Raw genomic sequence first — 21,002 nt, 5'->3', positions numbered from 1 at the left:
TAGTCTATATCGGGAGAGCCCGATAGTTTCGCGCTTTTTACACGACATCTAAATTCCCTTGGGAGTTTATAAAATATTAGCGACTTCTTTAATTGCGATATATATATGTATATTCTGGCTTTGAGCAACGTTATTTCCAATACCACCTGGGCATGATGATGCAGGTTTCGATTTCCTTAAAATTGATACAGAGTCAAAAGTCCTTACCAATAGCTATCGAGTGGCCAAAGAAATCAAACAACAACGTGGTTGTTGAGATAGAAGCTTGGAAAATATCGCATTTACTATGTGTTTTATTACTTCATGGTGGACCCGGTAGTGAAATACGTTGCCCACTTCTAGGAGAAATTGCATTCTCCCAGGAGCGTTCGGATTTAGCATTAAGAATATGTAATTTGACCATTCAATCTTCTACCTGTAAGGGTGTGGTAGTAGTTCAGTTCCTATCGTCCACCATGTTGAGGCCCAGACAGCCGGGTGGGGTACTTGCTTACTAAGAGTGCTGTCTTAGTAATTGAAATTTAATTTTCTGCCGTCAAATCAGACATAATCGGTCAGGACAAAAATAACAGGTATGTTTCGCAGTTGAGCCCCCAAAAGGGAAATGGCATTGTTTCCCGCACAATGCAGATACTTTTGGTATTGTCAACAATGCCATACCTTTATAGGGGCATTTGAAATTTGACATCGTACATTTGACTGCCATGGACGTACAATTAGAAGATGATGGTGAGCGTCATAATGACGTATTTATTTAAGCCGACTTCTTGCTCCCACAAGTCGCTGGGCTTTCTGCCTCTAGGACCATACAACCAAACGAGCACACAACATGGATCGGACCTATAAGCCCGCGCAATCAGCACCTATCGTACGCCTTATGGTCCTCGAGACCGACAAGCCTCACCCAGACACGTACTCGGAGCGCGGCTCCTTTGGCCAGATTGTACACAATCACTTTGCCAAGGCTGGAGCCGCCCATCACCCGCCTCTGGGTGTAGAGACAGATCAAGTCTTTGTCGTCTCCGAACAAGGTGGACGGATCCCGACCGTGCAAGATTTCGATCGCTTTGACGGGTTGCTCATTACGGGGAGCGTGTACGATGCCCACGCGAACAATGAATGGATCCTGAAGCTGCTGGAGCTCCTTAAGACACTCTGGATCAAGCGCCCCGACTTCCGCTTCCTGGGCGTCTGCTTCGGCCACCAGCTCCTCGCCCGTCTCCTCGGCGGGTCTGTCGGGCCCGCGCCCTCACAAGACTGGGAACTCGGTCACTGCCGCATCACGCTCACACCCGTCGGCCAGCGCCTCTTCCGTACGCGCGAGGACCACGTCCATCTGCACCAGATGCACCAGGACCATGTCGTCTTGCCGCCCACGGCCGCGTTGGCGGGACCCGACATGCTCTCCCCGGATACCGAGATCGCGTGCTGGGGCCGTAGTGAGCATACACCGGTTCAGGGCCTGTACATCCCGAACCGGCTATTCACTACGCAGGCGCATCTGGCGTTTGACGAGGACATGGTGAAACGACAGATCCAGATTAGGGTGGATGGCGGCGGGATCAAGGACCTCGAGCACGCGGATCGGGCGGCCGAGACGGCGCATCTGGAGCACGATGGCGTCGAGGTTGCCAAGGCTATACTGCGGATTTTTGTGTATGACGACGATGGAATGGACTAGGATTGCGGTTGTCCATGACTATCAATCAGCGAGAGAGCTGAGTAAAGGTACGCGGGTAATGATGTGTAATATAATTAGAATCCTGCATCATAGGTGCAGTTATATGCACAAAAGCGTATGATAGAGGACAGTCCATGGCTAGATGGTTAATGGTCTGCCGTAGTTACCAAACGCACTTCATGAGTATACAGTAGAAGTGTGAAACATTGCTTAGACTTCGGCCCTTAAATTCTTTTTTTGAAAAAAATGATAGATGATCTCTTTAGTTCTTTTCTGCCATGAGTCATTTCGTCTAGCAAATAAAGACAAATAAGAAAACTGACCAACATAGATGCGAGAGAAGAAAAGTACTGACTGATACCCCTGAATACCTCAGCCTCGGACCGGTTCTCTCACATTTTTCATTCTCAGATCCCATTCCTTCTACCCGCACAAAGCTCCTGTCACTCATTCGATCCCGCAATGCTGAAGCATAGAAATCTTCATCAGCTCTTATCTCCTTCCACCCCTTCTGTTTTTCTCTCCTTGCTCGTTACGGAAATATTCGCCCCTTTGTGTCTTGGGTTTTCCGCCTTGGTACCTCTGGGCCCCGAAAGCTCCATGGAATTGCCCCGAAAATTTAAAGTTTCGGACTTAGGGGAGCATCGGGTCATCCCGAGGCCTTCTTTCATTCGTCCAACCACAACATACGACCGAAAGAGTTGTGCTTTGACCAAGCTTTTCGGGTCTGAAGAAGGACAGCCCCGAAAACCAATCGAAGCATCAACCCGCGATCGGATTTAACGGTGATATCAAGATACCTGCAATATAAAGACCACTCTTCAAACACTCACATCAAGCTGTCAAGCAACCCTCTCTTCTTGCTCACTTATAACCGACGTTATGGCTACCAAGTACGAAGCTGTTCACCAGAACCTCAACGGCCCCGGAGATGCTCGGCCCACAGCACTTCAGATCATTGAAGATGAAGGGCTCAATGAAAAATGGACCGGTAGGTCTGCTCTGATCACGGGCTGCTCCTCTGGAATTGGTATCGAGACAGCCAAAGCACTTTACCAAACCGGCGCTACCATCTACGCTACCGCAAGGGACCTGAACAAAGCTAGGTCTGCCCTTGGATCTATTCTCGATAGTGACCGTGTCCACCTGCTCGAACTTGATCTCGAGTCCTTGACCAGCGTCCGCAAATGCGCGGAGGCATTCCTCGCTATCTCTGATCGACTCGACATCCTCATAAACAATGCAGGTGTTATGGCTACTCCCGAAGGGCGCACTGCCGACGGATTCGAAACCCAATTCGGTACCAACCATCTCGCCCACTTTCTGTTGATCCAACTCCTCCTGCCGGTTCTCCAGAAATCAACAACGCCAGAACTCCAATCCCGCGTTATCATTCTCTCTTCTGTGGCTCACCGTGATGGCGAGGTTAACTTTCAGAATCTCAACTTCGAGGGCGAGTATGATTCGTGGAAGGCTTATGCACAAAGCAAGACGGCAAACCTTTGGACCTCGAATGAGATTGAACGTCGTTTCGGCCCGAAAGGTGTGCACTCGTTGAGTGTGCATCCTGGCGCTGTCATGACTGGACTCATGGTGCACTTCTCAGCTGACCAAGTCCAATCCTTGGGAGCTGATCGTCACTTAGCGAAGATGTTCAAGAGTCCCGCCCAGGGCGCCGCTACTACGGTATGGGCAGCCACCGCGAAGACATTTGAAGGCCGAGGAGGCAGGTACCTCGAAGATTGTCAGATCGCGATGCCCCCGAAACCAGATGCTGCGCAATTCGACCCAGGGTATGCAGCCTGGGCGTATGATGAGAAAAAAGCGATACTGCTGTGGGATAGATCTTTGGAGCTCGTGAAACCATTCCTATCTTGAACAAGCAGCCATGTGAACGATGAAGGGCTGTCTCACAATTCGTTTGGTCAAGCTGTATTGAACAAAAGGTCACCTTGTTGATTGTCGCTGGATTTCCCAGGCCACCATCAGAATTTCTGTACCTAGCTTCTAGCATCTACCTTTTACCATCGTGTATCACAAATATATTCTTCCTCTTCTTCATCGATGGCATATATGTAGTATTTAATTGCGGATGTGATATTGTGGCACCGGCTATCCTAACCACGCCGTAAAAAGAGGCCTTAATGCTCAATCAAAATAAAAATTTCCCCACACCCCGTACGCATCTTGCTCGTAGAGTAGAGATGGTTGGATCTGATTCAGTTGCTCCAACCAATACGTTTGGCTAAAATTGTCCTGGAATACGTGGGACGTAAAAGCAGAGGAACCGAGCTCAGGACTGCGGGCGTGTTGACGGGAATCGCGCAGCGAATTCACCGATGGATCGTGGGATTCCTCGTTCAGGTCCCTCATCAGGTTTTGCAAGACGGTGTTGGAAGGGCCACGCGGGACAGGGGTTGGTCCAGAAGTGTTACTGGGGGGTTTGAAAGCTTCCTTGAGCTTTATGTAACAACGTTGGACAATATCCAACCCCGTTTTGGCTATGGGATTGTAACGCTCCATAGTTGAGAGACTCTCGATAGATCGATGGAGAATGTTTTCGATATTTTGCCTCGCTTCGTGATTTTCTGGAGGACATGAGATCGCGATGATCGAGAGAAGAAAAGCGGCATCAACAGTATAGAATGCGAGGCCAAATAGGTGATACTGATGTTGTTTAGCTTGTGCGAAAGAGCGCAATTGGGAGTCAAGCGTGGTAAACGCGGCCTGCAAAGCGGCTTTTCGACTCTCTGTACTAGAGAAAATATACGGCCTGTGCAAATTCATAAGGAACAAGTTCGCCGTCATTTTAAGTTCTTCTCTCAGATGAGGAAGGTAGGGACATTCCAGGTCCCATGACGTATCCGGATAATCGGGCCGAATTGAGGATGGCAAGCCATTTAGTGATGAAGTAGTATCCTCCTGGAGCTTTCGGACGACAGAGTAGACTTTAGGATGAGGATAATCCGCTTTAATAGCTCGCATTTCATGAATCTTGCATGCGATTGCATATCGAAATAAAGATGCCGATACTGTTGTAGTGCTGGGACTTTCGTCAGGACGCACCGCCATAGGTACAGCCGTGGAAGGGTTCCTGGGTATACTGCACTCCATAGGAAGCTTTGCATCACAGTCATCCCTGTGTATCATCCGTGGACGGCCAAGGATCATGGCCATGAAACTACCTCCTGTTAGAACATATATGAGCTTGGACATTCGCGGTGAAATGAATTACCTATCCCACACAAATAAATTGATCCATAGGTGTTTCTTGTGTTCTTCATACCAGAATAAACTCAACGTCTTGTCAACGTTGGCTTGATCTGGCTGATAGATTTCCTTATGGCGATGCAGTCCGAGTTCCTGGGCTTGCCTTTCAAGATGTGAATAATTGAAAAAACGGGAAAAAGATAGGGACGTTGTACAAACCTGATGGCATGTCCCAATGCATGCCAAGACTCAGTCCCCCGGCCATAATTCTTCAGACATGATGATCTCAGGAAGTCCGCTTGGACTGCAGCCAGAGCAACCCCTGGCCTACCTAAAACTGACAATAGCTCATCGCCCAGATCGCTGTATGTTTGTGGGGCAGCTAGCTCATTCGCCGACAATTGAACCAAGTCTAATGCGTCCGGTGGTAAGAATTGCAGTGTCAAGGCAATGAGTTGGAAAAGCACAGCAGAAAAGTAACGTAACTCTGTGAATAGCTGTTCGCGGCTCAGATAGCTCACAGGCTCTGTTTCCTCACCAAGTGGCCAACGCGAAAACAGGTCATCAAAATAAAATCTCTCGAGGATAAAGTAATGCCAGTTGACTTCAACGAAGAACAAGTTAACTAGACTTTGGATGACAGGCCTTGGCGGCAGGTTCGAAACTAGTGTCTCGGCATTGATTCGCGAAAGGATGGGTATTGAAGCGTTGCTTTGTGCGGCAGTCATGCTCTGAAACTCTTCATTCCCGAGAACCTGATTTGGTCAACAAACTAGTCGAATGTAGCTACTAGACGATGTACTTACCTGTTGGAACCCCACAAAGGAGTTGCTTCCAGGGACCAACGAATAACCCAGGTTGCCTGAGCCCGAGTGACCTCCCACTTGGTCATCTCGCGTCGTCACATTTTCGCCTTGATCTTCCGGCATTCTCGATTGTTGATCCCAGGCCCCAGAAGACTGTGGCATTCTAGCAATAAGTGTTAGGGCCTTGATGAAGACTCCGTCCACAAGACAGGTAAATGCAGATAAAAGCAACTCACATCGAGGCTACAAAAGCGCATTTATTCGGAACATTTCTCGCTGAGCAATTATTGCACGGATTCTTACGATCGCACTGAATAAACGTCAGACGGCTAAAGTCTTCAATAGCGGGAGAAGTGGAGGCCGGAACCTTTTGCTTTCTGCGATAACACTCCAAGCAAGATGTCATCGTCCTTTTGCGCGTTGATCTTAGACTACCACCAGCGGAAGGCATATTGATTGCCATACAATGCATATGTAGTTCATGAAATATGAGTTAGATGCAGCACAGAACGTGATTTGGCAGAGAACCCTGGAAAAGTGCTATGCTTACATAATATGACCAATTCGGCCGTAGGCTTCGACTTTGGCCGCGGGGCATAAGACTCGGATGCCATCTCGCAATTGTAGCGTCTAGGAAGCCAATTGATTATTCATTGTCCAACATTGAGCGCCTTTTGATATTTATCCAGGAAGTATTGTGCATGTGGCAAGCATGTTTTAAGAGCGAGCAATTCCCAAAGGCTCCGTCCACAGTGCCAGTAAAACATGCAGGTGTCGCTTTGGTCAAAGTGCTTTAATATGGAACTAAAACAAAGACAGGGGCCCTATTGATACACCCATGCATCGCCGGAACCGAACATGTGATTGTGGGAATCCTAATTTGGAAATACTGTTGCCGCGCGATGGAGAACCATAAGAGGTTTCAGATGTCGTGACATTCCTATTGAGTGATGAAGCTGAGTATGTGCCCTGCGTGGTGAGGGGGGGTTGGCAGAGCAAATGCTTAAAAGTCGCATGCCTATATGAAGTGAACGGAACAGGATGCATATCTTGGGGAACATAAAGCTTGATCCAGAAGGCTGATGATATCCGGACCTGTGCATTTTGTGGTTTCTTTAACCATGCACATTACGTGGTTGGCTTCGAGTCTGCTTTTGTAATGCACCCCCAAATTATCTCACTGCGAGCATATTGCCCAAATAGAACTACACTTGGAGTTACCATATGTCATAAATATCAAACCAATGACTGCTGGCTTCTATGACACCAGTTTATCAGTGGCGACTGTAGGTGTCTTCTCCCTGGTTCAGTTCTTCCTCTATGCAATCTCTCAGAACATGCTCTACCTGAAGTGCAATAACTCAATAAAGATTGTACGTAATATCATTACATAGATAACACGTGTAGTAAAACCTTTCTACTCCTAAAATAGGGAAGGGCAGGATGGAAAGTCCGAATAATTTCGTCTCGCCCGAAATATTTCGGCCCTAGAAAAGGGTACGTCCGAAACTTTATTAAAGCACGAACTTGATTCTTCACTACCGCCACCTCCGACAACATTGCATAACTAACTAGTGCCACAGCGGACGGTAAGTATGTAGTTGCTCAGGATTTAGGTTTCACTAGTGTGAAGCCATAGGGTTCTCTACGTACCAGACTTTGTCAACTTTCTCACCCAAGCTTGCCAAGATGAATCTTAGGAGCCACTCCAGCTGGCATATCCCAATATAAGGGAATTAAGGGGCCTAGATATCCATCTTCCAACCCTTTGTTGAAGTTTCGGCGATTCCCTTCACGGGGAACATGGAGTTATTGCCAATCCTATCTCCGATGCTGGTGGATCAATTACTTGGCGTCCTCAATCAATTCTTCGTCTTGCGAGTAACGCTCATGTCAACATGCACTTGGCACTCTGACTACTCGGCATAGCCTCAGCAGCTTACGTGGTTTAATTGCCTCAGTCAACACCCTTCAACTGCAGTCAAGATATATAAAGCTGCCGATGTATGGACATGGCCGTGACACAATCATAATCTGAAAATTGATCTTATTCTTTGTTTCTATCATCTGTTTCCGAAACCCGAACAGTACAAACCCTGACCATGCTTCCTATCTCAATTATTAAAGGCTCTATCGCATTGGCCGGCCTCCTTTTCCAGCCGGACAAGATAAATGGTACTTTGCCAGGCCTGGTGGTCGTCCACCCTGCAGGAGGCGTCAAAGAGCAGGTTGCTGGTCTCTACGCTGAAAAGCTCTCTCAGCAAGGCTACGTCACCGTCGCTTACGACGCCGCTCACCAAGGCGACTCTGGGGGCCTGCCGCACTTCCTGGAAGACCCCAACTCCAGGGTCACGGATATTTCCGCAGTAGTCGACTACCTCGAGAAACTTGACTATGTCGACCCTGACCGTATCGCTGTGGTTGGTATCTGCGCTGGTGGAGGATACGCAGCTGCCGCTGCCAAGGGTGACCACCGCTTGAAAGCTGTTGCCATAGCCAGCGCGGTGAACATGGGCGATACTGTCCGTGAAGGCTGGCTTGGAAACGAGGAGGGAGCTGAAAAGTTGGCGATTCTCGAACAGATCACTGGACCAATTCAAGCAGAGTCCAATGGCACCGAAGCCGAATACACCACCTACGTCCCCACAGTTCCAAATGAAGACACGCCGTACGACCTCAGAGAGGCGTCCGAATATTACCTTACACCACGAGCTCAGCACCCTAATGCCCAGAACAAGATGCTTCTCAGATCTCAACCACTCGTCCTGAACTTCGATTCATGGAACTTCGCCGGACAGTATCTTACGCAACCCACCCTTATCATTTATGGCGACCTAGCGGGGAGCAAGTGGCAGTCCGAGAGGCTCTACAACATTCTAGAGGGCAACAACACTGCGGTCAGGCGGCGTGTATTTCCAGGTGGTCGCCACATGGACTTCTACGACAATGAAGCATACGTCAACCCATCTGTTAAGGAAATTGCCAAGTTCCTCCGGAAGATTTAAGGAAATTTGGGTGAAAGGCCAGCCAAGAGAAATGCACAACATCCTGCCCTGCAGATATGCAGAAAGCAAGCTGAACAACCAAGAGACTTGTTGCTATGGATGGATGTCCCAGGCATGAACTCCTCATTACTAGATAGTTGATTAGGAGCATGTCTCTCTCCCTTCTAATACAACTCTCTCCCTTCTGATCGTTGGTGCCTACACATCGTAGTCCCTAGGATTTAGCCCAGGCTCCTTGCATGTAAGGCCTACCCCACCCTTCAGGTGATGTTGGTATTAAGTTCTCATATATTGGATTCGAAATGCAAGTATAGACCTAAGTAATACCTGTGATAATCTAGATAGGCGATGGTTCAAATAATAACACCGTCTCGTCCGCCACGCTGGCGGACTGTGGTAGTTGTTCGATAACCCTTCGTGCCGAGGATTTTCGGCCGATATAGTGCCAAGAAATTCACTGGAAAGCACCTAGGGTACTTAGTGGATACACCACCTGCAGCATAATATATTCCGAATGCTCTGGCTCACCTACACCTTGTTAGGTGCTGTACGGTATTTAGCTTCCTTTTGTAGGCCCTGTTGTTGTCGACTAGGTTAGTCTACAATAATACTATAACTCCTCTCCGTCCGGGGCGTCCTGCATGGAGCTTTTTAGGGGAGCAAATAATAGGAAAATCCCCTGCATATGCGTAATATTATCTTAAGATACTCTATATACTTGACATCATGTAGTGGTCTGGCTCCTGACTAGCCTTCTTTCTCTTTAGTATAGGTAGCAAGAGTCAAACAGACCATATAGTAAGGGATCTTACCTTGGCAAGAAAGGCTGCATATGTCAACCCCACCAAACCCTAATATTGATGTCTGACTGGAGTGGATGATAGAAAATTTCAACTATTCGAAACGAGGCCAGTCAAAGATAGAGCTAGGGTTTACGAGAGTGTGGATGGCGCCGTCGGGCATAGCGCCTGGTTTCGGAGTGGGGACCCGATATTCCCGATATTCCCGATCCGATATCCTCCAGGGCCGACACTCTCTAAGCAGGATACACGGAGATAGTTAACTCGAGGAATGGCCGAAGTCATGGATTTGGCTTCGCTATAATAGGTAGTCTGGATCAGCTGCAGAGCATGCGCGGCGGCGCTATTCCACATGGGACATCCTCGGCTGATCTATACTTTGCATAAAGCCTAGCGTATCAGATGGATCGGACTCGGACCAAAAAATAGCTGTTTAGCCTTCTTACAATGCCTAACTGCGAGGGTATTGGTAAGATATCCATATATCATAGGCAGCAATTGTAATCGAATAATGTCCTACCTATGTACCGTGGACCATCCAGCTGCGCGATCAAACCAAGTCGCCAAGCAGCCCAACTGGTGGAGGGCCGTTTTCGTCTGCTCGTGGAACTCACATAAATCGGCGGGCTCAATCCTTTCAGCCATTTCACATTCACGCTGTTCCTATTTTGCTGCTGACGGCAATGACCGATTCTCCTCCATTCGATACCACCTCACTAATCTCCACCGGTGGCCATGTTCAAGCGGTAGATAGCTGGTCAGGATTGACCGACCCCACAGAACGTCGCCGAAGGCAAAATCGCATCAACCAGAGAGCGTGCCGTAAGCTGCATTTGTTCAGTGAATCCAACATGAGCTAACACTTGTCAGGTAGGAGGAAGCGGCTGCAGTCAAATAGAAATATCCTCCCTATAAGTGAAGCGAATTCGTCCGTTTTGGGTGTCCAATTGCAAGACGCTGCCTCCCCGGACAGTGCTTTGAAAGACGACTTTTCTAGCAGCCCCGGACATGTACATGATCTACTTGAGCAATTCGTCAAGTCAGCATATCGGAGTTACTTACGAGGGGACCCCGCCGCTGATCACCTTTTGACCCTAGTCAAGGTCAATGTCTTCCGGGCATTCATGCAGAACATGCAGTTAATCGGACGGCCGGCGTACTGGATTGGCCATAATGCCATTTCGGCATTTAGTGTCGCTCTGCCACAGGAGACATCGTCGCAACATGACAATAGCCATATTCCACCCGACCTCCGACCCACCCGAGTTCAAAAAAGGATAATCCATCAGCCTTGGTTGGATTTGTTTCCCTCGCCTAAGATGCGCGACAACCTTATTGAAGCTGGGAATACATTGGATGCCGATGAACTCTTTCACGACATTATGGGGTTTTGGGGGTTCCCAGCGCTTGACGCTGAGCTATGCGTGTGGGGGGGCTCCATGGGAGGTGCGGAACTGGGAGGTTACGGAACCGTTTTTGAAGAAATGGCAATGGGTCGTTCGAGGTTGTCCTGAACTGATGACTGCGACAAACACTTGGCGTGCGCGTCGAGGCGAGAAGCCGATATTTCGCTATATTTGAGTGTCTGTATGTAAAATATCACGCCGTATATCTACTTAGCATAAGCAGTCTAGAATGTATCGGTAAATTAGCAACGTTGAATGATTGGATCAAGCTCCAGTATAGCATGCTTACTATTTAGTTGCGCTTAATCCAAATCCGATTCCAAGCACAGTGGAGATCGAGCAAAGCCGGCTATGACACGCTTAGCTTCGACCCCTGGATCGGAATATATCATCCATAAGGAGACTGTGACAAACCTGTGACAGCTGGTCAAGCCGGACGGATATATTGATCTTATTGGATAGGACCATAATACTCCCAATACTGGTGGAATGGCAACAGCCGACTAGGTAGTTTGGGAATTGTTCACCAGGGTGGCCGGGGTTTAGAAAACTGCGGTAGTTATTGAGGATATCGGCATGGAGGATATCAAAGGGGTGTTCCGATCGGAGCACATAACCCCGGTCTCGAACTGGTGGTCAAGCACACTTGGCAGATTCGCTCGTGTCTCGTGTTTCATGTCTCGTGTGCCTCGTGTGCCTCGTGTGGTTCTACGGGACTTGCTGGTAAACAACGCAGAAGGTATTTGATGTCCTTTGCTGTAACCTTGTCAACTTGTCTGTATTACCGACCTGATATCGTCTGCTAAGCGCAATGTCGTGTATATCCCGACAGGGACAGGTTCTTCCATACACATCGAACGTCCGTTATCAGAGATAGAATGTCACCAGACTAAGAAATCGCCTCATAGACATTACCATCCTCTATCGTCGGCGAGCCATCGTCTGGCCTTTGACTCGGGGCCCTCTCACTCGACCTTGTGCGCGGGGCTTGCGGGATTCGTGGTCCAGCCCTGAGAAACGGTAAACCAACCAAGAGAGAGACTGATGTTAGTGACTCAACTCGGCCTGTCAGGCAGCTGGGATATTCTTGCTGGCGACGGGAAGATACTCTCGGCGGACTGCTTGGTAGGTGACGTCGGCGATTGAACCTAGGTGAGGCCTCAACTCAGGGAATAATTAGTGACGTTACTTGAACCGGTGGCGGCATGCAATATTCTCACAGGTAGAGTGTAGATTTCGAAGGCTGGCATAATGGTAGCAATTCAAGTGCCATGACAGGTGAATGACGGCGATGTCGGCAGAAATATGGAGTAGCGAGGAGCCAAGAAGATGATCTCAGGTTCTGCTCGAAAAATTAAGATGGAGTCTCTATGGGACGATGATATACGATGGTAGACGATGGTACAGATCGACGTAGATCCCGGAAACCTTGATAGTTAATTGATGTCATTGTTCTCACAGGCTATCTCAGGATTGAGGTATCAAGCTGTATTCCCTACGATCTGCAACAGCGCCATTCACACTCCCATGGCCAACTTTTTCCCCGGGGCGCAAATCCACGACCATCCGACACACTTCACTCTGCCACGGGACACCAATCGTAGTTCCCATTTTCGTTATTTCCCCACCACGATGGGAATGGGTGCGAAACCCCAGCAGCCCCAAAAACGGCAAATGAGAGGATGAAGAGAACCGTCAGACTAGCGCCATCGAAAGCTCCCGTAATCAGATACGAATACTCCCTGAAAATCCGCGGTCTATAGTTTCGGAGATAATACTGAACGTAGAAGCCGGCGGTGATCCAGGTGAAGAGGACGCAGGTCTGGCTTTGGTTGTAGGGAATGTAACCGGCGTATTGGATGAACTGCGGTAGATTGATTTCCGAGATGTCAAACTTTCCGATTTTGGGCACGAGCTGGAGTTCAAATGGCCGTCAGCTTCAAGTATAATAGGGATGGCTGTGTGGTTACTTACTTGATAGAGGATACGGTGAATGACCACAGCAGCAGCGCCTGCGGCTAAACCAACAGGTACAGCCCCGTATGGGGTACCAATCTTGTAGATATAGGGAGCCAGAGCCCATGATGTGGCATTGGTGTTGTAAGATTGTACAGTTGCACCGCTCCAGGAGGAGTTTCCGTTACCATCGACGAGAAGTGCTCGATTGCTTGACACAATAGAGTTCATAATAGCGTAGTTCACGAAACCACCGAGAATTGTGCCATATAGTTGGGTTAGAAACATGATGCGTGGAGGTATTTTGACTATAATATAAGTTAAAAATATGTATCAGCTTTTGTTCAAAGAACGACGGAGATGCTCACGGTATTCGCCCATCTTCAGATCACTGGAAAGATTAACCGCATTCGAAATGACGTTATGCGACCAAGCAGCGAAGTACATGTTACCGACTGGACGCCCAGGGAGGATGAGTCCAGCTAGCATTTTCGACAAATTGTTGGTAGCAATACCATTGCCGTAGCGAGAATAGAGGAGGACACTCTATAGCACGTTCATAATCAGCGTCGCTGCATGGGGATCAGCACCAAGGACCCTGTACTCACGAAGGGGGCGATAATGCATCCTAGCAGCAGTGAGATGACGTATGCCCAAACCGTCAGACCGATGTTCTCTTTCACGGTCACAATTATACCGAGAATAAAGCTTCCAACAAGCACGATGATATACCACCACCACGGAACCTCTTTGTAATGCTTGGCCATGTGCGCATGGTGCCGATCATCATATCTGCCCTCTTTTGCACTTTTATAGGCCTGCCGGATATCGCTGCCCCAAAATAGGATGCAATGAACTATCAGGGCACCCATTGCTGCGTTGGCCATAAACATCGCGAATGCGAACGTTCCAGTGATCCTCGGCAAACCATGTTCAGCCAGAGCGACCTCGTCGAGGATACCACCGGGGAAAACGTCGCTCAAGGGGTATGCGGTGCCGTTGTTCGTAAGCAGTCTCGTCGACATAAATGGAAGTGATCTCGAATTCCAGCCATTTCCGTAATATATGCCTATCATAATAACGAAACAGGAAAAGAGTCCAGCCGCCTGATGAATTTGCAGCTTGAGAGGGAGCGAGGTTTGGGTAGATGTGAGCTACCTCTGTTAGCTGACTTGCTAGATCAATGCGTGGACACAGGGGGACATTGTCTCACATATTGCCAATCGAACGAAAATGAGAACAGGCCCAGACCTTGATTATTGGTAGCTCCACCAAAGACATTATTGAGTACGGCAGCAGTCTCACCGGTGGCCTTTTGTGCAGCGAGACACTATGCGAGTTCGAAGTTAATAACTCTTTTTCCGATGAAATTCCCACAATCATAAAAGTTCATCTGAAGCGACCAAACGTACCGGGATAGAAACCGAGTTTAGCCACGGGAATATGTAGGCAGGAATAATCTCATATATCGACATGCCAGTGAATGCATACCAGAAATACCTGAGCGGTTTCGAGTTTTTGACTTCCTGCCAATGAAGACCTTGCAGAGTCTTAACTGTAGGCAAAGTAGACCAGTAGACAGCCTCGGTGTGCCAGACAGAGATAGGACGCATAATTCCGCAGATCCCATACCCAAACAGCCCGATAGAAATGACACTCAATATCACAGTCGTTGCGCTCAAGGGAAGATTGTAGAATAGATCCTGTGCTGCAAACACAGTTGACGTAGACGAAGCATTCGAAGCTGATGTTGCAGTTATTGCACAGATGGAGTGCTCTTTCAGACTCCATGGCCCGTTATTCAAAAATTTCATCACCGTAATCCACCAAGGTAGGTTTCCCTGGCCGCCTTTCGCCCTCCAGCGAGCTTCGAATTTGTCTCCACGGGGAAGGAATTTAGCCCAGGCATTGCCGACGAAGTAGGAGATGAGCACGATGAAGGTTCCCTGAATCATAACCAGAGTCGGTTTGAACTACAGATTGAGTCGTTAGTACCTCTGTAGAAATAGAAGGATTGGAAGTACCTGATAAATCTGGTTCATCACCGCCTGGAAACACGCAAGACCAGAAGCAAGTAAGATACTGCGAAAGGTGAGGACACTGTCAAAGTCATCTCGAAGAGGTAACAGATGAGCAGCTACGTCGGCACCGGTAATGATAATCGTGTCCGGATTGGTGTTGAGGTCATCGTCACTGAGTGTATGCTCATCTTTGGTAGCAAGCACAGCAGCAGGGGTCTTTTCGCCCATGGCTTCCTGGATAACCACCGAGATATCGCTGGTCTCTGTAGGCGATTCAGGCATATCTGGGGGTATATCACACATGTGATTCTGTGTTCCGGTGAAGCTGGGGTATGGCTGCAGGGCTAAGCTGATCGCGCAAGTTTGCTCCTACCTAGGTAGGTCGTACGGACCTCTTATAATCCAACAGAGAAAATAAATCCTTATCTGCCCACTACGGCGAATGTTTCTATGATACCATGCAGCTTTAAAATGAGCCATGCTTGAAGTGACAGGATATTGTTTTGTCTCACTCAAGAAAAACAACTGAACCCTGATATTCTTTTAAGAACACCTTTATTTGGTCCCGATGGTAACATTTCCCCTAAGATGTTGACATCCCAGCCCTGTAGAGCTCGGACCCTTTACTTTTCATTTCCTAAACGCCATTCTAATGGAATTTTTATATTAGCAGCATTCCCAACCTGAGAAGTGTCGGGATTGTAATATCTGTAAGTTAATACCACTGTCAAAACATAATAAGAAAGACACAATTATGTTTATCCACCGAGTTTTGAGGGCATTCTTTAGATAAGGTAGGGCCGTCCCATGCTACTTTATTGGATATTTGGCGCTAACCTAACGCGTTCTTTGTCCGATCCTTTCGCACTCTTTTAGGCAATGCGCGTCACTTTCTTTCCGGATTACCTGGAAAACCACTTGCTATGATCAGCTGGTAGGCGCTTGGCGGTCGGAACTCCGACGGAACACCTACGCTAGAATCTGCCCTAAGCTAGGGATGTAGTTTTCGACTTTCTTCCAGGCACGTGTTGAGATGTGGCCTTCGGTTCATCTTTCTTTTTATTTATTTGGACTGATTGACTCTATACCGAGGCCCTAAGAAGTCGACGCAATGGCAAAATGGATATTCTCCGTGCTTTCCTTTGCTCCATTTATCCCCTCCTTTCTCCCCGGTTTCTCCTAGGCAAATAGTACATAGTTTGCCCTTGGTCTACCGTTACTGTTGGTTCCGACCATCTCTGAATATTATTATAGTGAACTTTATCTTGAGATCCGGATCAAGTTCGCCGTTAAATAATGAGAAGGGTTGTATACATATCTCTTATTCGAGGAATAAGACTAAACATTTATTAACTACAGACTTGATTAATTAGGCTAAAGTGCGATTATTGGGTTTTACTAAGCTTCCTACTAAGGACTAGACCAAAGCTTGAGGTTACATTCGATGAAAATCCGAAACATTGTGGAGGCAGCCACGTCAGGGTATAAAATCTGCCCGAGGCCGAGAATAGCGACAACAACGTGGCATAACTGCACGGTCCTCAAAGATCCCTGCTAGTCAAAGATTCCGAAGCTAGGCCACTATCATAACAGCCACCCTCGCCCAGGCAGGAGATAGTGAGATGTTGTCCGTCCGTTCAACAGTAACTGGCATCCGTCTCCCCATCTTCCTTTGGTGTGTCAACAGCCTTCAAGCAAAGTTCAGGATGGCATTAGTCAGCGATTGGTTACACCTGGGCACCTGGGCGCTCGTTGCCAACCCTATAGTGGTGGCAGAACCGACAGTTGCCATTTGACTGCCGTATGCAGTCCTAGTTAGAGTGGCAGCCAAGATCGTAGCAGGAGTCATTTCGCTTCGCAAGTATCTTGTCCAGGTCGTAGGTCACCAACCAATCGCCGGCGGGCTCATGCTCAGGCAGTTTGATTTCTGGGTTGTGCCTGTTTATTCCCTTTGCAAACAGTACCCTGGCATAGGAGGCGTCAAACACGAATGTCGTTTCGCCGGTCACGGAGTTTTTCAATTCTGCTGTAGCCGAAACCTCGTCTATAGCGATGTACTCTTCTGGGTCGGGCACAGTTTCCTTTTCGATCTGTTGTTTCACGTGCTTCGCAGTCTCAGCGTCGAACCGGGTGTCGATGAAGTATAACTTGTTTGGACCGGCTGCTGCCACATAGGGAGTATCCGGCGCCACAACCTGGAGGCCATATCCGGTTTTGATAACCTTTGGCACGTAGTTGCCTCGATATTCCTCTAGGAAGGTTGGCGAGCCCTCACATGGTCGGAACGGGTTCAAAAGCATTGTGATTAATAGTAGAAAGAGCATTGTATTTCAGAGAGAACTTGATTGTGTTTTCCTCTCATATATCTGTGTGGGCTTCTGCATACGGTGTTCTCTTAAATAGCCTGCCGAGGACTTGAGAGATTATAATCGTATGATAGAGGATTACTGGCGGCTTACCACGCGCTAAAGGCTGACATGAATTTGACGTTCGAGATGAGTCACTATTGGCCATCACATTGCTACGTTTGCAGACCCTTGTATGCAGATCCCTGCAGGCTTACCTCGTGTAGGCCGACCTCGAGCAAGCTAGCCTCATGATTGACCAACTTCCTGCAGGCTTACCTTGTGATTGGCCGACCTTCTGTAGGCTTACCTCGTGACCGAACTCATGATTAGCCGACTTCCTGCAGGTTTACCTCATGATTGGTCGAACTCATGTAGGCTTTCTCGTGCAGGCTGATATCGAGATTGGCCACCGCATTGCTACCACAATGCTACGTTGCGAACCCCAACATAAGCCTTGACATTCAGGATCTACCGGACTGTTCAAATCTCTCATAGTCACATGACTCCATATAGGTAGATATATATACCTTTCTTCGTTTGTAGTTGCTGTCGCAATGGTATCACCGTGAATGTATAATACGCTCGGCTGCGCATGGCCTCGTCGTAGCCTTCGCGAGAGACCTCGCCATTGTGTTCAATAACGTGCATTCGGCGGGAATCAAATTCGCGATGACCGTCAAACTAAGCGTTTCCTGTCTTCGGTTATGTTCGATGCTTGATGTTGGACAACGTGGGCATATATACTAAAAAACCTGTCACAGTTGACTCTAATCAGAACGGACCACGCTCTTGCTCACCAAACATAATCGCGATTTCTCTTTTCCGTAGCTTTCTGGAGATAGCTGGGTATTGGATGCTGCATATAATCTGATGGGACATATTGGCTCTCCTGTGGACCTTCAATAAGTCGCGGCTGTAAGAGCAATGCAAGTGTTTTCCTTGAATAGGTACTGCATCAAATCGGCCGGTGTTAGGCCGGAGATGGAAGTGCTATAGAATGGAAGAGAACAGCATCCGAAATCCTGTTGCCTCATTGCTAGTGTGGCTGTGGCAACGAACACTTTTCCAAGATCATGGAAGGGATTCACCGATCCAAGGGTTTGCGAAGCCTAGTTCAGATTAGGTTAGAACATGTAAGCAACTTGCATTAGCGTAACTCTAATTTAAGATCAGCCAATCACATACAGGCTTGGCATAAGCACACTACATCTTTAAAATCCGACGTCGCCCCCATGATCGCACTGCACATCCATTCCCCATGTCATCAAATATGGCGCCCGACAATCCACGAATTCAACTAGCCCGAATGTCACAACAGGCGGCTATCCGGAAACCCGAGGATGATTGGACCGGTACTACCGATCGGGCCGAACGGAGAAAGTTACAGAATCGCCTCAACCAAAGAACATATCGTACGTTTCCTCCTTTCTCCACATGATATAATAACTACTGACATAGTCAGGGATGCGCCATCAGGCCCAAAATGCAGAGGACAGGGCACAGCTCTACAGCAACAAAACCGGAGTTGTACCACCGAACTCCACTCCTATCCGAATCGACCGAGGCGAAAGGGGGTTTACATGCAGTATCGCGCCACCTCAATTACACTCAATGATGCGTCAATTCGAGTCCCTAGCATTGGAAAGCTACATTCGCAACTCTCCCAACATCGACCACCTCCTCTCCCTCTCCAAGCTAAATATCCAACGTGCGATCATCGAGAATACACGCTCCATTGGTATGACAATGGAGTGGATGGAACGTGATGACTCTATCTCCATTTTCAATGCCCCAGTACCTGGCTTCTCGACGTTACCAATACCCGCGAGTCTTCAACCTACAGAATACCAACGACGTGTCCCTCACCACCCATGGCTGGATTTCTTTCCCTTTCACAATATGCGTGACAATCTTATAGCAGCTCAAGACATTATCGATGAGGATGATTTGTGTCATGATCTCATGGCGTTCTGGGATACGAGAAATACCGGGGCTAGTTTATTAGTGTGGGGTCCTTCTTGGGAGCCAGAAAATTGGGAAGTCACGCCGGCTTTCCTACTGAAGTGGGGATTTTTGCTCAAAGGTTGTGAAGAATTAGTGATAAATACTAACCGGTGGAGAGCGAAGAGGGGAGAGAAGCTTCTTGATTGGAAAACAACGTTAGCTTTGATATATCGGTCGCCTAGTGAATAGGCATCGATACCATATCTCGACCTGAGCTGGGAAAGCTTCTTCGTTTATTCTTCTCAATGACAATAAAGTATTGCACTTTTCAATACTGTTCAAATGGAGTTGCTAGTATTGGCGCTATGCTAGAGATTTCACCCAGGCATCTAGCTCGATTTGCGACTTGTTCACGCAAACAAGCCCAGAGAGACAGGTGCCGATTTCATTTGATCTTCTTGTATCTCCTGGATCAGTGCATTCTGCGGGTAATCCTCCAGATCGAGATCAAGGTATCCATTTGGAGCCCACTTCCTTCCTGAAACGAACAACGAGTGTCCGTTTATATTGACGTCGCCGAGAATCCTCAGCAGGCATTGGCCTGCATCTTCGGCCTTTGCAAACTCAACTCCCACATTGGATACATGGTTGAAGACATCTTCAGATAAAATGTTCGTTTTGACGTACCTGATGATGCTTTGTCAGAAATGGCAGTATGCAGCACTGAACGGGATTGACCCTTACCATGGAGAGATAATGTTCACCCGACTACCGTAGAAATGAGCGGTCCTTCTCAACGAGTGCATAATTCCGCGCATGGCCCACTTGCTCGCACTGTACTGAGGACTCCGTGGACAGTCCAGGAAGGCCGCACCCGATCCGATCAGAACCAAAGAAGAATCCTCCTGCTTTTCCGATGCTTCTGTGCCATTCTGTCGAATGAAATAGTGTGCGGCCAATTTTGCGGTATAGAGCACACCCCTGATGTTGACGTCAATGACACTCAAATTGGGCTCTTCTGGCTCTTGGTCGTCACCAGCGTATGAAAAGACTTCGTCCTCGCGATGAATACCCGCGTTGGCTATGACATGGGAAATCCTCCCTGTTGGAGAGAAGAGGGCGGCTTGACGAAAGAGGTCGACCTGATCACTCCACTTGGCCACGTCGCAGCGGATAAATTTCGTCCTTTTTAGACGATACATGAGCGTGAAGCACAGACATGTAGATGGAACCGTGTACATACCCAGAGAGTTCTTTTTCCAATTTGCTCCCCCTTTGAACGTCAGGGTCACCGATGCATACTTTGACTCTAATCATATTGTTAGCTAGCACTTCCTTTCTCTGACATGGTCTCATACCCTGCGGCAACTAGAGCCCGAACGTAGGCTTCTCCCAAGCCGTTGGCGCCTGTTCTATAATCAGTGGACTTTCCATAGTCAACTCAATGTTCCAATACGACGCACCGCCAGTGACAATTGCCGTTTTACCCTTCAGGTTCTCCACATTGATTGGCTTGTTGCAATCGATAGGTCCCGTGTGGGTGTATTCTTGCATTGTGATAGTTTGTACGTAGATAGATGATATTGAAGTTTGCGAATCCGAGGATGGAGACATAAAGAAGGCTTTATAAACACAAATATCTACATATTGCCTATTGTGTCACCGGATATTGGCACACAAGAAGTCCGGTGCCAATGTAAGCTGCTTACACCCAAGCCCCACCGCAGGCCAAGCTATCCACGCTGATTCGCCAATTCACCTTCACCCCCTTGCCACACTACAGTTAAAAAGTGGAATTAAATTGTCTGGAGAAATCCACATACAC

General features: G+C 48.0%; 9 protein-coding genes across 9 annotated transcripts; 5 read left to right on the top strand and 4 right to left on the bottom strand.

Annotated features, from left to right (window-relative positions):
* Nucleotides 1-829: 829 nt before the first annotated feature.
* On the top strand, nucleotides 830-1,681 carry N7519_007731 (type 1 glutamine amidotransferase; the record flags this gene model as incomplete). The annotated part of the gene is made up of 1 exon (XM_057294507.1): nucleotides 830-1,681. The coding sequence occupies one exon, from the start codon at nucleotides 830-832 to the stop codon at nucleotides 1,679-1,681; it is 852 nt and encodes a 283-aa protein (XP_057149318.1).
* An 882-nt stretch (nucleotides 1,682-2,563) lies between these two features.
* N7519_007730 (uncharacterized protein) lies at nucleotides 2,564-3,559 on the top strand (the record flags this gene model as incomplete). The annotated part of the gene is made up of 1 exon (XM_057294506.1): nucleotides 2,564-3,559. One exon carries the CDS (start codon nucleotides 2,564-2,566, stop codon nucleotides 3,557-3,559), a length of 996 nt encoding a protein of 331 aa, XP_057149317.1.
* A 270-nt stretch (nucleotides 3,560-3,829) lies between these two features.
* N7519_007729 (fungal specific transcription factor domain-containing protein) lies at nucleotides 3,830-6,148 on the bottom strand (the record flags this gene model as incomplete). Its single annotated transcript, XM_057294505.1, has 6 exons — nucleotides 3,830-4,862; nucleotides 4,917-5,054; nucleotides 5,111-5,646; nucleotides 5,698-5,860; nucleotides 5,934-5,940; nucleotides 6,001-6,148. The coding sequence occupies 6 exons, from the start codon at nucleotides 6,146-6,148 to the stop codon at nucleotides 3,830-3,832; spliced, it is 2,025 nt and encodes a 674-aa protein (XP_057149316.1).
* Nucleotides 6,149-7,799: 1,651 nt separating this feature from the next.
* N7519_007728 (alpha/beta hydrolase) lies at nucleotides 7,800-8,702 on the top strand (the record flags this gene model as incomplete). The annotated part of the gene is made up of 1 exon (XM_057294504.1): nucleotides 7,800-8,702. The coding sequence occupies one exon, from the start codon at nucleotides 7,800-7,802 to the stop codon at nucleotides 8,700-8,702; it is 903 nt and encodes a 300-aa protein (XP_057149315.1).
* Nucleotides 8,703-10,185: 1,483 nt separating this feature from the next.
* On the top strand, nucleotides 10,186-11,016 carry N7519_007727 (DUF3425 domain-containing protein; the record flags this gene model as incomplete). The annotated part of the gene is made up of 2 exons (XM_057294503.1): nucleotides 10,186-10,324; nucleotides 10,373-11,016. The coding sequence occupies 2 exons, from the start codon at nucleotides 10,186-10,188 to the stop codon at nucleotides 11,014-11,016; spliced, it is 783 nt and encodes a 260-aa protein (XP_057149314.1).
* Nucleotides 11,017-12,484: 1,468 nt separating this feature from the next.
* N7519_007726 (OPT family oligopeptide transporter) lies at nucleotides 12,485-15,167 on the bottom strand (the record flags this gene model as incomplete). Its single annotated transcript, XM_057294502.1, has 7 exons — nucleotides 12,485-12,823; nucleotides 12,883-13,172; nucleotides 13,233-13,410; nucleotides 13,473-14,018; nucleotides 14,078-14,194; nucleotides 14,277-14,837; nucleotides 14,889-15,167. 7 exons carry the CDS (start codon nucleotides 15,165-15,167, stop codon nucleotides 12,485-12,487), a joined length of 2,310 nt encoding a protein of 769 aa, XP_057149313.1.
* Nucleotides 15,168-16,696: 1,529 nt separating this feature from the next.
* Nucleotides 16,697-17,185, bottom strand: N7519_007725 (uncharacterized protein; the record flags this gene model as incomplete). The annotated part of the gene is made up of 1 exon (XM_057294501.1): nucleotides 16,697-17,185. One exon carries the CDS (start codon nucleotides 17,183-17,185, stop codon nucleotides 16,697-16,699), a length of 489 nt encoding a protein of 162 aa, XP_057149312.1.
* A 1,306-nt stretch (nucleotides 17,186-18,491) lies between these two features.
* N7519_007724 (bZIP transcription factor) lies at nucleotides 18,492-19,426 on the top strand (the record flags this gene model as incomplete). The annotated part of the gene is made up of 2 exons (XM_057294500.1): nucleotides 18,492-18,645; nucleotides 18,696-19,426. 2 exons carry the CDS (start codon nucleotides 18,492-18,494, stop codon nucleotides 19,424-19,426), a joined length of 885 nt encoding a protein of 294 aa, XP_057149311.1.
* A 161-nt stretch (nucleotides 19,427-19,587) lies between these two features.
* On the bottom strand, nucleotides 19,588-20,731 carry N7519_007723 (putative short chain dehydrogenase/reductase; the record flags this gene model as incomplete). The annotated part of the gene is made up of 5 exons (XM_057294499.1): nucleotides 19,588-19,864; nucleotides 19,922-20,362; nucleotides 20,421-20,486; nucleotides 20,536-20,584; nucleotides 20,641-20,731. 5 exons carry the CDS (start codon nucleotides 20,729-20,731, stop codon nucleotides 19,588-19,590), a joined length of 924 nt encoding a protein of 307 aa, XP_057149310.1.
* Between the last annotated feature and the right edge of the window lie 271 nt (nucleotides 20,732-21,002).

The sequence above is a fragment of the Penicillium mononematosum genome, assembly GCF_028829835.1.
Source record: "Penicillium mononematosum strain IBT 11891 chromosome Unknown utg000003l:1.0-8172316.0:1.0-8177699.0, whole genome shotgun sequence".
Lineage (NCBI taxonomy): Eukaryota > Fungi > Ascomycota > Eurotiomycetes > Eurotiales > Aspergillaceae > Penicillium > Penicillium mononematosum.
Note: the sequence above shows the minus strand (reverse complement) of the source record. Positions and strands in the feature narration are given on the sequence as shown.